Source organism: Mchenga conophoros, linkage group LG6, assembly GCF_057382185.1.
Source record: "Mchenga conophoros isolate Kocher_MC1m ecotype Shallow Benthic linkage group LG6, M_conophoros_male_GT1.1, whole genome shotgun sequence".
Lineage (NCBI taxonomy): Eukaryota > Metazoa > Chordata > Actinopteri > Cichliformes > Cichlidae > Mchenga > Mchenga conophoros.
This window is the reverse complement of record NC_140531.1, coordinates 32,935,349-32,953,148: the sequence shown is the minus strand read 5'-3', so window position 1 is coordinate 32,953,148 and position 17,800 is coordinate 32,935,349. Positions and strand designations below refer to the sequence as shown.

Genomic DNA, 17,800 nt, shown 5'->3' with positions numbered 1-17,800 from the left:
ATCTGTTGACCGCGCGGCTCACTCATTCGCCATAACGCTCAAAAATATAACACGCAAATACCCGGGGTGTCCTCGACGGAGGCTGCGTGCGTGTTTCTTTGTGCTGAAATCCACTGTGCTGCTGTAAACCGCAGGCTGATCAGAATAAGACTGCGAACAAAGAACGTGGCTCTGAGCCACGCGAATGCGAGTCAATTCCACCTTAAATGCAATTTGCGTCTCTGGCGGCAGAGACCATAGGCGCCATCTTCGGTCCACCTTAAGCGCACAATGTGGCAAACGAACGCAAGCGTACCAGCCAGGCTTCCGTCCTCATTCTCCAGCCGGGGATCGCACTTTGGCTTCCCAGCTTTGACACAGCGTCACTTGTGAAACAACAGAGAAGGAAAAAGAGACGCACTCGGGCCAAACCCCATCCGCACCAGCAGGAGAAGATGTCCGAGCCAAACAAGTACCGAGAGTGGATCCTGGAAACAATCGACTCTCTCCGCTCGAGAAAAGCCCGTCCGGATCTGGAGAGGATCTGTCGAATGGTCCGGAGACGACACGGGTCAGACCCGGACCGAACCAGGACAGAACTGGAAAAACTGATTCAAGAGCAGACGGTGCTCAAAGTTAGCTACAAGGGGTCCATATCGTACCGAAACGCGGCGAAGGTGCAGAGGAAAAGCAGAAAGAAGAGTGAGTTTACGGCCGCTGGCAGCAGCAGCAGCAGCGCGGAGGCAGCGAGGGAGCGGACCAAACACGATCATCTGAACAACAACGGCGACAGTGCGCACAGCTTCACGGACCAGGAGGAGGCAGAGGAGGACTCGGAGCCCAGCCCAGATCCACACACTCAAACATCAGGCAGCACCACCGGCAAAAAGCTCAAGCCTGCCTCCAGCCCGAGTAGCGGAAACGGGTGCCTCAGTTGTGGCGCAACAACGGGCTGTGCTGTCGGGAGCGGCTGTAAAGAGGAGAAAGCGAGTGCACCGAGAGACAAGGGATTAGGACAGCAGGCGGCGGGGGACTGCCCGTCGCCCGGTTTCGGCCACAGGACAGGCGCACACAGCGGGGCTGACGGCGGCAGGACGGCTCAGAGCAAAGCCGGTGCAGTTAGCGCAGAAAAGGAGTGTGCTGTGTCCCGGGCTGACACGCAGAGCAAAACTTGCCCTGGGAGTGTCAGCAGTGTTCATCAGAATCAAAGGCAGAAGCAGTCTGTTCCCCTCAAGCCCAAACTTCGAGTCGGAGGAGGGAGCACCAAAACAACGGGGAACCACGCTAACTCGGACCTGGGCGACAGATTAGTCGCTTCTGTTCGCAGCCTGTCCGAGAAGAGCCTCCGAGGGGGCTCAGCCACTGTGACCAGAGGCCACATGAAGCCGCTTGGGCTGAAGGAGATCCTGGGCTATCTGAGCAGCCAGGAACGGCTGTCGGAGGAAAAGCTGACCCGAGGCAAAGTCAAAGTGGTCATGGAGAGAGAGGTGGCGAGGGGCAGGCTGCGCAGGACCCGCTGCGGGAACATTACTCTCCCTCTGAGGGGGGTGGTGGTAGAGGAACCGATGCCGAAGAATGCGTCCGCTGACAGACTTGCAAAGAGCGCACTGCAGGACAAACACGCTGTGAAAAAGGTGGGCAACGCTAACTTAATATTTTCGACACGTCTGGACTGTGCGGGGCTCAGCGAGCAGCTTTGGCTCGATGGATTGCCGATAAATTAATGATCGCGGGTTGAAACCGCACGCACAGCATTAGGACGCGCTTCCGTCGCCCGGCGTGTGCTTCGTTTTTTCTTCTTCTCGTCAAACCTCAATGTTTCAAAAAGTGTTTGAGGGCATTTGAGGAAATGCGTTATTGTCTCGAATGCTTGTCAGTGGGATGCGACCGTGCCCGTGTTGCGTTTGTCCTCTGTAGCCTCGCCAAATGCGTGTCTCTGTCTGTGTGTGTATGTATAGCTCGGATTCCTGCACAAAAGGTGCGGGTTACAGAGAGGAGCAGACAGCTCCGGAGCGGCTTTCCCCGGCTCCCAGGGCGAGAGCGCGCACCAAAGAGCGTCTGTGCGCGGCGCGAGCACGAGCACCTACAGATTTCGTTTCCACTTCGCTGTTTTCGGGTCAATAACATCTGATTTCGTTCCTATAAACTTTAGCCGTGCACACCGGAGCGCAGAGTGTCTGGGCCTGCCGCGCAGTAGGCGGTGTCTGTCTAAACTTGAGACGTGCCGCTGCCGCGCTCCTGTGAGCGCTGCTCTGTCGCGCAGGCCGACGGAGGACTCAGCCCCATCAGCCGGACATCGTGTTTACTCATATAATAAAAGCGCCATTCTAACGTTTTTATTATAGCCTTCCCGTTTATGTCCCACTACCCCTCCCGTTTCTTGCTTCATTAAGTCCTTTGTGTCATTTCTGACAGCGCACTCTCCTCCCTCGCGCTCTCCCTCTCCACCCTGTGTGTGCGTGCAAACTTAGCTATAGTAGGCGGCTATCGTTATTTCTGATGTCTTTCTCCAAGTGGGGGGTGTTTATGAGCAGCACTGTCTGCCCCGGAGAAGCTCAGCAGACCTGATATGCTCTTAAACCCCTCAAAACTTAGGGAGCGATTAACTTAGCTTTAAACTCATCTCGAAAAGCAGTGCACCCCCACCCCTTTTTTTAATTGCGTTTCTTCTGATACAACTTTATGTGTGCTTGCAGCCGCCGTCACCCTCTCTCCAGGAGAATGAGCCGATGGAAACAGCCAGTGAAGAAGAGGAACGGGAAGACAACGAGGAAGAAGAGGAGGAGGAGGATACTCGGAGTTCTGAGGAGGAGGGAGGACTATCCCCGGTAGCCATGACAACCGAACCAGTGCTCATTGAGAAAATCAGAGAAGATGCTGAGATCCAGAAAGCATCAAAGCAGGAGAGCCCCCAGCAGGAGCAGCAGGAGGGAGGCAAAGGTGTGTGCACTGAATGGCTGTGTGTACTCAGAGGCAGCCTCATTAAAGAACTAGTAATATTCTCACGGTTATATTAAATAGCTCTTTACTGACCACGGCTGCTGCTTCTTAAAACCTTCAAGTGGTTATTTGTTTTTTTCTTTTCAAACTGATTTCCAACTTTAAATTGGACTTTTTTAAGTTTTTAATTTTTCTTCAACAACAATTTCAAACAGACTAATACTAATAACTAATACTAGTAATTATTTAATACTTGAATAATTTTTTCTTTCTTTATGTTTTGCTATGAAAATGGGAATGTGGGCAGCAACTTATTGAACTTTGCAGACATATATAGAAATAGAGTTTGTACAATTCTGAGGCGTTTCAAAGTAAATATTTGGCTTGACCACCTTTGTTCTGCAGCACAGACTGCACTTGCTTAGGTAAGCATTCCTGTTATTTTTTTAAGTAGTCTTCAGGAATTGTTCTCCAGGCTTCCTGAAGGACATTTCAAAGCTCTTCTTTGGATGTTGGCTCCCTTTTGCTCAGGTCTCTGGCAAGATGATCTCACAGTGCCTCAGTAATGTTGATGTCTGTATTTGAACCTGTTGCTACTAATTTTCAGTTCAGTTCTTATGTAATTTGCCATGCATCAGCCCTTTCCCTGTTTTTCTTTCTTAAGAATAGCTTCTTGATAACCACCCTTCCACTGAGACCATTTCTTATGAGGTTTCACTGGGTCACTCCATACACATTTTCTTTAATAACACAAAGAAATTGTGTTATCTTTGACATATTTTGTGAATTCAGCTAAAGGATTGGGAACGCATTATGCATTTTTGCAACTGGGTGCTGGTAATAAAGTGCCTACACATACAATTTATACTTTTTTTTTACACTTAGGTCAGTGTTAGGGAACGTAAAAAACAAAACACTAGTCCGCTGTGAATAGCCAGTTACCAGGACTGGACAGAAAATGAATGAAAAAGCAACCAATGTCCAAAAGAACCTTCAAAATACCTTCCTGGACTCAAGAGCACTTTAATAAATCAGAAGGAAGTCTGGCTCCTTGGAAGTAAAAAATATAGAAATGAGGAGTAGCTCAAGACTTTTTAACAGTACTGTACACAGTAAATTACATAAATAGTTGCTCCTATGCTACCATTAAACTATTTTCAGATATAGAATTTCCTTTCTTCAGTCTTTTTACCTTGCTTTGACTTTTTTTTTCAGGTTTGCCGGTGCTTGATTTCATCCCCGACACACCAGTTCAGGGAGCCTCGCAGTCACAGAGTAATGGTCCAGTCATGGAAGAGAGAGCTGGTTCCCCTGATCAGATACCAATGGAGGTGCAAGTGAGCGTAAGTACATGTGTCGTCCACTTTGTTTTTGTTTTGTTCTGTTTTTTCAATCATTCAAAATGGTTTGACTGATAGTACACAAGTATTATAAGTCAAATATACTGGAGCATTAAATGTGAAAGTATTCTTTGTGTAGTAATGCTCTTTTCCTAGAGGAGTGGTCATTAGTGAAAATCCTAAATTACAAGCTAAATGTTTGCAAAAAAACAAAAAATGTGAATTTGGACTATTTTAACCATGAATTGACATCAACTTTTATCCTCCATGATGCTGCCTATATGATGTCAACAACTCAGTGTTTGTATCTGCCAAAACTTTCTCAGACTTTTCAGTTTTCCTAGTCAGGAACTCATTTTTCCGATTATTATTTTAGAAGTGTCTAACTGCCAACTAACATAAATATCTAATCAGCCAATCACATGGCAGCAGCTCAGTGCATATCGGCCTGTGGACATAATCAAGACAACCAGCTGAAGTTCAAGCTGAGCTTCAGAATGAGGAAGAAAGTTGATTTAAGTGACTTTGAACCTGGTTGTTGGTACCAGACAGGTCTGAGTATTTCAGAAACTGCTGATCTGCTGCAACTTTCCTACATAACCATAGAAAATGCTATCCCTTTATGATAAGGGCATACCCACCTTCTGAGGATTACGTGCCATATCACAAAGCTCAAATCATCCAAAACTGGGGGGTATTTTCAACATGACAATGACTTCACTCAATTTGAATACCTTAATTCATCGACATCTTTCGTATATTTGATTTTTTCTCAATTCCTTCCCTTAAAAGCGTTTTTTTAGCATCTCATAAGAAGGAAGGAGGAATCATCTGAAGGCGGAATCAGAGTTCTGTACTTACGTGGCTGATCTTAGGTTGTTAAGGAAATTTCTGTATGTTATTAGTCTGTTTAAATATACAAGCCAATTATTTTTTATCAGAGTAAGGAAAACTACTACTACTCCTACTACAAATATCAGTAGAAACCTTGAAATAAAAAACACTCACAATATACTTTTAATAATAAATAAATCAAAACAGGAAATCCCAAAGTCAGCTTAACAAATAATCAAAATCTTAGAGTACGAGAATGGAAACAAACATTTAAACCCCAAAACTCAAAATCCTGCAACCAATTACAGAAAATCCATCTCATGCTTTTCCCCAGTTTAACCTATTAAACCAAGTTTAGCACACAGTTAGATCAGTTCAAGCAACAAATCTGAGAGCAAACTTTAAGAAAACTCAATAATATGCACTAATTGTTTTCATTTAATTTATCTTAACTCATCAAAGAACTTTCTCAAATAAATATCCATCCATCCATCCATCCATCCATCCATCCATCCATCCATCTGCTTATTTAATTCAAGGACACTAATAACTATAAAAAATAATAATTAAAAATATTAAAGATTTCACATTATATTTTTTCTGCACTGCATGTAGAAGTTATTATTTAAATGGTTTTCTAGGTATTATTGGTCTAACTGTCACAATGTAACTACAACTCATGATTGTGAAGTTACAAAACTTGTATATAAAAGTATATAAAAATGTAAAAAATTAAACCTGATTTTAAGATAACCTCCTTGGGCAGTCCTGCACCACTTCCAACATTCTTGTAGATCATTTCAAGAAAGTTTTGTTACCTTTAATTAGGGCTGTTCGATATAACGATATATATCGGATGACGATATAAAAATGTCTATGTTTCATTTTACGCTATCCTTTGTTTCGTGGTGTCGCAAAATAAACTGTTTACCTGTTTTTATGCATTGTGGTTAGCAACAACGACGGTAACAGCATCACGTGTCCGCTTGTTTATGTTCCACATAAACCTTTCACAATAAAGCTCAAGATCCTGTTGAGACTTTTCAAAATAAACTGAATCACGTGAAAGAGCAGATTATTTACGGATGAGAAGTAAAAAAGAGCCCCCAGGTGCTAAAAAAAAATCAACCTTAGACTCAAACGTTAGAACAGGCTTTCCCCGCAGCACGCCGTGTAATAAATACTCACAAAGAAAACGGCGGCCGTTACAACTTATGTCTAAAAATGTATAGTTTCATGCATCGGTTAAAACACTCGACTCCAGCTACACGACGCTCAGCTGGAAACACTTCCCGCAAGTCAAGCTGCCCGAGATTCACAGAATTTACAGAAAATGTTACATTTTTGTGATTTATATCGTTATCGGACGATAGAATTCTTATATCGGGATATGAGATTTTGGTCATATCACACAGCCCTACCTTTAATACTTGTGTCAGCGACACATGCTGGATTTCCAAAAACAAAATTCCACTGAGCCAAATCTGATGAGTTGTTTTAAAAATAAATCTCAGGTACACAATGGCATATTCCAAGAATCATCTTGTTTTCCATTACTGTTCTCCATCAAACATGTCAGCGCATTATAGTCTGTGTTAACTGAACCTAGAGGACAAATTGTTGCTCTTAGTGTTGAAAAAGCAACAAACCTGCTTCTAGTTGGGTTCCTGATCTGATGAGTCACTTTATGGTTGCAAACTAGGGGTGGGTTCTTATAATCGATTCATCGATTAAAATCGATTCTGGCTTGGATAACGTAAAATCGATTCATTAAAATCCTGAATCAATTTTTTAATATAAATTTATTTTGCCCAAAATGCCAGAATCTCAGGTGAAATCTCACAAAATTTCAAGAACCACCAAACAGTTAAGACAGTAAATGAGAGCAGGAACACGGATTCTGCACAAAGACTTAAACACACAGCGGGACCCGCGGATCAGAATCAGTTAGATGTCGCTTTTCTCACAGTCGGGGCTGAAAGCCGACAGCTCGCTGACTCTGATCTGTCGGCGGGTCTGCGCTTTGTGTGCACGCCCTTTATGCGCCGATTCTAAAGCTGTTAGTTTGATCTCTCTCCAAACAATATTGACCGAACCAGCAGCAAAAGAAGATCCAAACGCTTCACATAAACATCGTCATGAATTCACTCAGACTTTTACTGTTTTGCTTCCACTGCGATGCACAGCTCTCTCTCTGTACTTCAAGAACAGTTTCCCTTTCTTCATTATTCGCTTGCTTGTTACGCACAAGTCTACTGTTGTTTACAGGCTGTCGGCCGCTGTTTTTTCCCTTTTACATTCTTCCGAAAAGAAAACCTCATTTCTGCTGTTCAATACTGAACAAATTTAAACTTTTTAAAATTATTCAAAATGCAAAACGCTGTGTCTGTAATAAAACCGCTGTAACTTCAGAGGTGATGTTCATATGTTGATTAATGGTTTTCTTTCGTTTTTGATGTACTGCAGAATATTTTTATAAAATCCCAGGCCAGGAAAATCACCTTCATGTTTTTCTGTGTTTTATCCTCAGCTACTTTGACACAAAGGCCTCTGCTGTGATGCTCACACCTGTGATAAAGTCTTGCGTGTGTCAGCTTCCTTTTTATTGATACAAAAATATGTAAACGTACTGATCTGAATTATAATATTTCTGACTGTCAAAATTTCCCAGATTTAAATCGAATCGAATTAAATCGAATCGTGGATCGAATCGATTCGGGGCCTTGTGAATCGGAATTGAATCGATTCTAGAAATCAGTGACGATACCCAGCCCTATTGCAAACTGTGGCCTCTTTAACTAAAGAGGCTGTTTGGTCACTGGGTTACAATCAGAGAACCAGCTCTGAATGGGAGTGATTATCCTTGAAATGAAGGCTGTGTCAATTTTTGACACAGAAGTCAGTGTTTTGCTCTCTGCAACAGTAAAATCTCAAAAGTGCGAGTTCTCCCTTTCATTGGAAAAGCAAATATTACGTTATGATTAATGTTGAATGGCCAAGCTTTGTCACACTTTAGATAATTATACAATCAGGAAATGTCTTACACTGTACTACAGGATATGCCCAATATGTGATTAAGAGCCTGATGCTGATTAACGGGTTATTAAGGAGGAACAAAATATTAAAAAGGGTGTAAGTGCAGAGTGAGCTAGACTGACATCTCTCTGACCCTTTCATTAGTTCTGTTGTTCTGATTGGGTGAGGGAGTTATACCTTTATCACGTTTTTTAACTAAAATAGTGCTTTTAAATGAGTATTCCTGGTAAGAGTTCTGAATGCCAGAAAAGAAGCCTCTAGCAACACTTTACATTTTTCAAGAGGTTCAAATAAATTATAAGAAAATGTAGCAGACAGATTACTCTTGTTTCGTAATTATTTGTTAACTATGATCCACACTGATCTAGAAAATGTAATCAGAGTAAACAGCAGTTTATCACACACTCTTAACATCTCTCCAACAGCATACCCAAACACTGAAGCCGTGTGCATGCTGGGCATTTTATATGAAAATGATTAAAATAAATAATTAGTACCCGACAAGGACTTTATTAGGTATCAGTGGTATATATGGTATATGAATGTTGATATACACTGCTTCAAAATGTGTTAGACCACCACCCAGTGTAAGGTTTATTAAAGGTATTTGTAACTATCAAAATGTTTTTTTATGTTTCTATAACTGGTTAATCACCACTGCGTGCATGCTCTTTAACTGAATTTTTAGTTATTGTTGTTATCCACAAATTTTAAAATTGACTGTTTTACAAAAAGCAGAAAAAACACTAAATTAAATTATAATTTTTTTAATTAAAGATGCCAAAATACAGCTATTCACTTGCATTCCTGAACAAATTTTTTTTAATCAATTCCAGCATGGCAGCACAAATGTGGTTTGCATAATGTGTGCATATACCTTTTTTTGAACATATACCATGCAATGCTCAACATAGCACTTATTATCCAAGCACTTCTTATGTATTGTGTATATGTATTGTGTAATGACAATGTCAACAGAGGAGTGATTTCAAATGCAATTACAGAGTTTTGTTGGTTAAAGTAATGAGAGATTCAGTATGTGGAAGCATCCATTTATCTCCAGGAGGCTTTTCTATGCTTTCAAAAGTCGGGCAGAAAAATCCTATTACAAAAGGTGTCTAAGGCAGACTTCAGTTCTCCACCAGGGTGACTCATCAGCTTTGTCAACCCCCCCCCCAGTCCACTTCATACCTTTGCACATCATCATTTTTACTCCCACAGCAGATGGTCTCAATGTCCCACTGTGGTTTTGTCATGATGCATCTTCATGCTGCTAGCTCCTCTTGTCCTTCATTTAAGGCGGAGGTCATATGACTCTCTCTGTATTGCTCTGACACTCCCTCTTTGCATTTAATTTAACCCCTGTCTTTCTTTCCTGTCCATGCACAGAATCAGACACAGCATGATGAAATAAACCACAGCTCCTCAGACTTTAACAGTGAGTTTCGTTTCATTGATAATCTCAAACTGAGTGCATGTTCGGGTTTCACGACAAGGAATCATACTTGCCTCCTTCGTAGATTTGGAGTGCAAGACAGAGGTCGGTGTGTCGTCCTGCCTGCTAACACCCACAGCCTCCCCGAGAGACTCCAGCCGATCTGAAGAACGAGGGATAACCATTAGCAGTGGAGTGTGAGTACAGTAGAGATGTTGCAGATGCTGATGCATGCATGCACACAAGCGTTAGAAAACTATGAACAAAAGTCAACAGCTTCTTTGTGTGAAATTCTGACGATACATAGCAATATATATGTTAAAAATATCAATTTGGTGCTGATACAGATTTTATTTCTGCTTTGCTTTTTGGGCATTTGCTCCCTTTTAAAAAAATTGCTTTTATGCTAGCAAAACAAAGAATTCAGAATTCAAATGTTCATCAAACTGTCTTTCAATGCAAACATTTTCTCTCTTTTCTGAGTTTTCCTGCCCACTCTCCTCACTGTCCTGCCAAGTAAAAAAAAAGAAAGAAAACAGACTGAAACTAAAACCCACACACTCACATTTACACCTCCCATTATTCTCTTTACAGGCTCTGTCTTGTCTTGCAGTTTCTTGAAATACTTTGGAGTGATGTGTTGTCCTTCTCTGTATGCTGTCATTTTCTTCAAAACAATAAAAAACAATCAAACTCAAACAAGAAAACTATTCCTAAAACTAAAAACTGTTTAGATAAAATAAAAAAGATGAATTACAAAACTTTAATAACTCTGCAACAGATTTCTCACTGCAGTCCTGCACAGACCAGTTTGCATTGTAACATTTGACTGATTAAAATTAAATAAATAAAATTGAGTTTATTTCATATTTTGATCAATTTTAGATAGACATTAACACATATTGTTTTCTTGGTGATGCTCTGCTGAGCCAATTCTGCCGGATGATTTACTTCTTGTTTGTTTTGAAGCCTTTTTTTTTTTCAGATAAGGTCATGTGATGAAGAAAGTATGCCCTGATTCTATTGCAAGGTTTAAAATATCAGGATACTTTAAAAAGACACCTGGTCTTTAGCAGGTTCTAAAATTAGAACGTCAGATGAGCTACAAAACATGACATATTATACTGTGTTGTTATTTATACAATTTATAACTAAATACAGAAGCAGTGTGTAGAAAACTAAGTAAACCTTGATAGGAATTAACAGGGTAAGAGGCAGCCAAATGCACTCGATTAACTAATCATCAGAAGGCGTGACTTCCTCTATAAAAGCAGATTTTTAGCAGTTTGCTGGTCTGGAGCATTCAGGTGTGTGTTAACACAGTGCAAAAGAAGAAACACAGCAGCAATGATCTTGGTGAAGCAATTGCTCCTGCCCATCAATACAGAAAGGGTTATAAGACCATTTCCAAACATTTTAAAGTCCATCATTCTGCACTGAGAAGGATTATTCACAAGTGGAAAACATTCAAGACAGCCGTCCATCTTCCCAGCTTGTTTCTGCTTTTTCTTGTTGTGTACATATTATTTATTAATGCTATTTGCAGTCAACTTTAGTACAATCTTAGTTTTATATTTTTAGGATTTTTTTTTTTTGCTTTTTTTGCACTACCTCTCATTATAAGACCTTCACTATGGGCCTCTGGTACTTTTCCTTTGAAAATGTTGTTTTTATTGTATAATATACTATGTTTTTTTTCTTTTTCTTGCTGCTGTAACACAGCAGTTTCCTTTGCAGGATCATAAAATATCTATTTGTCTGTCTGTGTAGATGTACCAGTAAATTCCTTCCATGCTTAGACCCTTCAATGCTTAGAGAAATTGCAAAAAACCCAAGAACTCCGTCTCACATTTTACAGGCCTCAGTCAGCATGTTTAATGTTAAATTCATTACAAGTCAATTAGAACAAGACTGACATGCGTGGATTGTTTGGAAGGGTTGTCAGGAGAAAGCCTCTTCTTGCTAAAAGAGGACATGGCAGCGCAGCTTAGGTTTGCAAAGTTGCATCTGGAAAAATGACGAATCTAAACTGGAGATGTTTTGCCGTAATGTTCAGTGTCACATTTAGAAAAAACCAAACAGCGTATGAACACAGACACCTCAGACCAGCTGTCAGTACGGTGGTCGAGGGGTGATGAATTGGGCTTGGTTTGCAGCCACAGGACCTGGATATCTGTCAGTCATTGAGTTGAGCACGAACTCCTCTGTATACCAAAGTATTCTTGAGTGAAACATGAGAATAGAATAGAATAGAATAGAATAGAATAGAATAGAATAGAATAGCCTTTATTGTCATTGTACAGAGTACAACAAAATTGGAGTGCCACTCCCTTGGTGCAAGTTTCAATAATAAATATAAATGTAAAATATAAAAAGTACAAAAAAAACAATCGTAAGTACTCAAACAATAGTATGTACAATATATACAGGATAGCAGCATTAATATAATGACAGTATGAATAGCAGCATAATATAATGACAGTGACGGTATGGAATAGGTTCAATTGTTTTTGTGCTTATTTACTACAGTGATAGCTCTGGGAAAGAAGCTATCCCTGAATCTGTTTGTCCTGGTTTTATGTGACCTGTACCGTCGGCCTGACGGTAATAGTTCAAACAGTTGATTGCTGGGGTGAGAGTGGTCCTTGATGATATTGCCAGCTCTGCTGAGGTACCGAGAGTTTGCTGTGACCTCCAGGCTGGGCAGAGAGCAGCCAGTGATCTTCTGGGCTGTGTTGATGACCCTCTGCAGTACTTTCCTGTCCGCAGCTGAGCACCCTGCATACCATGATGTTATCCCGTACGTTAGGATGCTCTCCTAAAAGGAGACTTTCTGTTTGACAGACAAAGCTTGTCCCAAATTGGATCTTGCAACAGGACAATGATCAATGAGAACAGCAGCAAATCTACAAAAAATGGCTAAAAACAGAAAAGGAAGGTGCTCCAATTGCCCACTGAAAGTTTAGACCTCAACCTGATTGAAATGCTGTGGTGGGACCTTAAGAGAGCTGTGCATAAACAACTCCCCTCATTGAACTGAAGCAACGTTGTAAAGAAGAGCTGGCTAAAATTGTTTGACAGTGATGTGGCAGAGGTGGTTCTACAAGGTGACATTTATTATAATATATAAAAACCCTGAAACTCAAGGATGGTGTACTTTCATTTTCACATTATTTTTCATGTGAAGAACATCCTACATTTGTTTAGTGTCATATTTGATATTTGCCCATATTTGATGGACTCTTTTCAGCCAATATGGATGTGACCACCCATAAATTAAAACTAAACAATTGTACTTAACCTGTGAGATCTTAGCTTCAATCTGCAGACAGGACACAAAAAAGTTATAATATTTTAACAGTTGTGTGAGTTTAATTTCAACCTTAATATCCAACTAATCACCACCAAGCACTTAATCACAGGATATTGTGTAGTGCAATATAAGCACTTCCCTGATTACATTATACACTTAAAATAAAGTGAGACATATGATTATACCAACTGTGACACAAAAGTAATCACTGAAACACAGGAAGTCAATGCATAGCATACTAGAGGTGAATGACTTCTGCGAGGTTAGACAAAGTGATCCAGATCTCTGGCCCCAGCTCTCTACCAGTTTTATGAAATGAAAAAGCATTGATAGTTTTTCTGCAGTCATGCTATGCACTATAGAATTTACAAAAGAGAGGAAAAATAAATCTGGCAGCACTATAACTGTTAAAATTGACTGTTTCAACGTCGCGTCCTGCATGTTTTCTGTTTGACCAACTGTGTTATTTTTGCAGGCTCATGAAGTCTGAGGGCGTCAATGGGAGCCCAGTAAACTGGACAGTGTCAGATGTTGTCAGTTATTTCACAGCAGCGGGTTTCCCTGAGCAGGCTGCTGCGTTCAGGACCCAGGTAAGGCTGTGATCTTCCTTAGTTGCCACTAGAGTGCACCATACAGAAGCTCAATGGCTTGCGCTTCACTTTAAACACTTGTAATCAACATGCACCTGCATGCGCTGTTTTGCTCTCTTCATTAGGAAATCGATGGAAAGTCACTTCTCCTCATGCAGCGTAATGATGTTTTGACTGGCCTGTCAATCAGACTTGGCCCCGCCCTCAAGATCTATGAACGTCATGTAAAGGTTCTGCAGAAAACACACTTTGAGGATGACGACTGCTAACAGCATGAATCAAATACAAGCAGACTGTTGTGTTTGTATCTACATATAGCTAACGTAGTATAAAAATGCATGCATGATATACAGTACAATACACTTCACTTTTCATCTCATGTCACACAACACATGCAAACACAAAAACACAGGTACGCACACACTGTTGTTTCTTATCCTCCTGCCTCTTGACATCAGAAATGAGACTGGATTTTCTAGACAACAAGGATTTTCTATCAGAGCACAAGTGTCGGAGGGAGAAAGTAGAGCAGAGATTTTCAAACAACCATGCAATTTCTCCTTTAAGACAAACAACAATTAAGCACTTTGCAATTGTACTGATTAAACTGTGCAAAATGTTTTGGTTTAAGCTGTCACTTCATGCTGCTTTTTATGCACATTTTGAAAGCGGTATGTTTTTTTTCTGGGACTTGGGGAAGGGGTCATTTGCATTTTTGGGCTATGATCTGAGAATGTTCTTGTTGGTGTGTACCTTTCCTTCTACAAATAGACAGAACATGTTGAAAAGGACAGCAAAGAATTTAGAGGTTGACCGGATTTGAGACATTCCCAAAGCTGAAGTAGGCCGATGATGGCTGGCATGATGAACCTTTATATTGTTCTCTATGTTTAAAACAAAACCTGTGCAGGGTTATGGAAATTTTGGAAATGGTTGCTGGTCAAAGCAATAAACTGACTAAGATGTTTGAGAGGCTTTTGGACCATGTCAGCTTATCAGCTGGTTGGTTTTGTGTAACTTAATATCTTTTCCATATTATGGAAAAAGTATTTTTTAAATCTGCTTAGGGCTATGCATCACCACCTTATATGCTGGTTTTACAGAGATACACTTTGATATTTGCTTTACATCAGACTTTACTTCTTTAATAGACACCTAAAATCACATGTCACACAGAACTGTTTAACTGTCTTATGTAGGTCCAGTTTTATAGAAATTATGAGTAAGCTGAGAGCTTTTTTCCTAAACAAACTAAATGGATCGATCTACTGGGAGTGATCCGCTCATCAGTGATGATTTACACAAAGAGTGTAATTTTTAAGTGTATTTAAAAGTGTTTAAGTGTATCTTTAGTTATCATGACATCTTGGACCAGAGTTAAGATGTTGTGATTTCTTGAAGACAGTTCATCCTCAAATCCAATTAAAGGGAACTATTTAGTACTTTATTACTAAAAGAGATATTGCAGCTCAGCTGAGGGGGATAATAGTTGCTCTTTTTGTAGTCACATTGAAAAGATTGATGGATGTAGCTCAGTAGAAAGAAACTTGTTCCTAACAGAAACTGCTCACCCAAAAGCAAAGTGATTGGATTTTTTTTTTTTTGTTATTTTCACTGAGTCACTGCTGAATTATTCCAAATGAATGAAATTTGGACTCTGGACGCCTCCTCACTGATTTTAGATCAAGAAATCAAGACATGATTGAAGTGCAGGCCTTCAGCTTTAACAAACAAATTGGAATAACAGCTATTTTTGTACATAGTCCTCAGTTTCCAGAGGCTAAAAAGTAATTGGACAACTGACTGACAGGCACCTCTATGGTGATGCTGTTATCTTCGTTATTTCATGACAGAGTAAAAGTATCTTGTAAAAGACAGAAAGTATCTAAAGGAGCCTGCACAGTTCTGAAGAAATATTGCAAAGAAAAACCAGAATGATGGAGACAGAAACATACCATACCATATCATCCGTCAAACATGGTGAAGGCATGTAATGGTACGGACATGTGTGGCTGCCAACACAACTGGACCTCTAGTGTTTATTAATATTGTGATTGCTGATAGAAGTGGCAGAATTAGTTCTAAAGTGTGCGAGGCATTGAGGTTCAGGTTCAGCCAAAAGTTCGAAACTGATCCAAGAACCATTCAATTTGATGGATAGTGGATAGTGAGTCAAAGTGCAGGGCAAAAGCTGCCCAAGAGTTTCTCAAGGTAAAGAAATGTGAGATTCCTCAATGGCTAAGACAGTCACCTGACATGTTTTTAGTTATTAAATATAAAAATGGTGGCAGAAAGACCCACAAAGAGCAACTGAAGGAGCAACAGTAAAGTAAATGCAGCATTTGATGATGTCAGTTTTCATCCAAATATTAAAACACTCTTCGATTTATTTTGCTTTTTCGGGCTAATGATAGCTTCCTTCACTTGCATCAACACCGCTTTGGACCTCATTGAGAATTAAATGCAATCCTTTCAGGGGCTTTTATCAGCTGTATTTATCATGGAATAATAAGGGAACAGACCTCATCTGATCACAATCATACTTTTTAGCCTGCAGTAGGCATTTGGTAATGTCCAATGGTTCTAGACTTCAAGGTTTCCAGCAAAAGTAGTTTAATTAATCCTTATTTTTAAATTTTTCTTATTCAGTTACTTTTGAGCCTCTAAAATCAGGGGCTTTGTATAACAATGTGTGCGAAACAGTTAATACAATACTTTTGTTAAAACCCCTCAAATGGAAGTCTGCACTTGAGTCACATCTTCAATGCTTGATTTAAAATCTTCTGTGGTGGTGTGCAGCTCTCTAACTGTTCCCAATATTCATCCAAATATTTATGGCTTTAGACACCAGAGAAAAAAATATTTCAATTCGATTTCTGTATGAACTTCCTCTTTAATATGACAGCATATGTCAGATCATCAAGTCTTTTGTATGGTATTTTTAGCGTACTAGCTTAATCGTTGAGAATGATTTCGCTCGATGTCTTGAAAACACTTTAGTGCTGTTCAATCAACACCAATGTAAGATAAAAGTAAAACAGGATGTAGCAGCAAAAGGTAGCATGCCTTACACACACACACACACACACACACACACACACACACACACACACACACACACACACACACACATTTTATTGGTCCTAAATATGTCTTTATTTAATGTAGGTTATTTATTTGTGTATTATATGTCAGTTCCAGACACATACTTAAGGTAATATTAACTTTGTTAGTTGCTTCTGTTAGCTAGTTACACTTGGAAGTTACTTTTTAATATTTAGTAAATAGATTTTAATTTTGTCATAGATAACTAGGAAAAGCTTGAAGGGACAGGCAGCTGGTTCAATCTTTTGCCTTCCTGGGTCTATGAAAACACCTGACTGTTACTTTTAACAGGGACAGTGCATTTTGATGGACGATGTAAAAAAACATATGATAAAAAATCCCAAATTTGAGCAAGAAACACTAAAAGCGCTTTACTTACATAACAAAGGCTCAAGTCTTATAGACATGCTTACTTCTTTTGTTCCTATAGATATTACTGATAGTCAACATTAAAGAAGAAAATACTGCTTCTGTGGCCTATTTAATGTAGAAAACACCTATGAAGCATCTAAATATCTCTGTGAAACCAGCTGCAGAGTAAAGTTTGGCTAATTGAACTGAAATCAGCCGATAAATCACCTCTGAACTAACACACACACACACACATATATATTAAAACCCATTTGGCTGATTGTTAATTACTAAGATTACATTATTTACTGAGAGATGTTGTGGGTAAAGTTGAGTCGATCAATCAAGTGATCTCATGCCACCAGCATTTTTTAATGGCTTTTATTGACTGATAACGACAAAAGGCGACCAAATGTGTCCAGTTGTCACATAATTTATTTCCATCTGTATTGTAACAGCATGCATTCCATGTTTATGATACAAAAAACTGTAATTTTGTTTCTTTGTCTTATTTTTTTTTTTTTTCAGCATATCCAATACATTTCAACGTACACTGATGCGTAAATCAGATTCAATGTTTCTTTGTGCATTTAAACCTCCTCTACCTCTCACTGTCTTTCCAATAACTGTGTTTGAAAGATTATTACCATTAGAAAGAAGAAAGTGTTCGATGTGTTGTTAACATCATTTCCTTCTTGTTCGTTAAATCTGTTGGAGGGAACAGCTCGAGTCCTGATTCTCACAGGGGGAATGTACAGTATGTTTAAGCCCTTGTAGCTTGTTTCCTTTCATTTGTTTAAACAATTTAGTAATAAAACATAAAAAATAAAAAGAATCCACAGTGAGTGAATGCTCAGTTGTTTGCAAGCTGTGGTGG

The 17,800-nt window shown here is 39.8% G+C and overlaps 1 protein-coding gene across 1 annotated transcript; it reads left to right on the top strand.

The window, feature by feature from the left end:
- The first annotated feature begins 260 nt into the window (after positions 1 to 260).
- Positions 261 to 17,758, top strand: samd1b (sterile alpha motif domain containing 1b). The gene is made up of 7 exons (XM_085277518.1): positions 261 to 1,613; positions 2,676 to 2,919; positions 4,135 to 4,262; positions 9,519 to 9,567; positions 9,650 to 9,761; positions 13,353 to 13,467; positions 13,593 to 17,758. The coding sequence occupies exons 1-7, from the start codon at positions 435 to 437 to the stop codon at positions 13,734 to 13,736; spliced, it is 1,971 nt and encodes a 656-aa protein (XP_085133644.1). The 5' UTR covers positions 261 to 434; the 3' UTR covers positions 13,737 to 17,758.
- Positions 17,759 to 17,800: the final 42 nt, after the last annotated feature.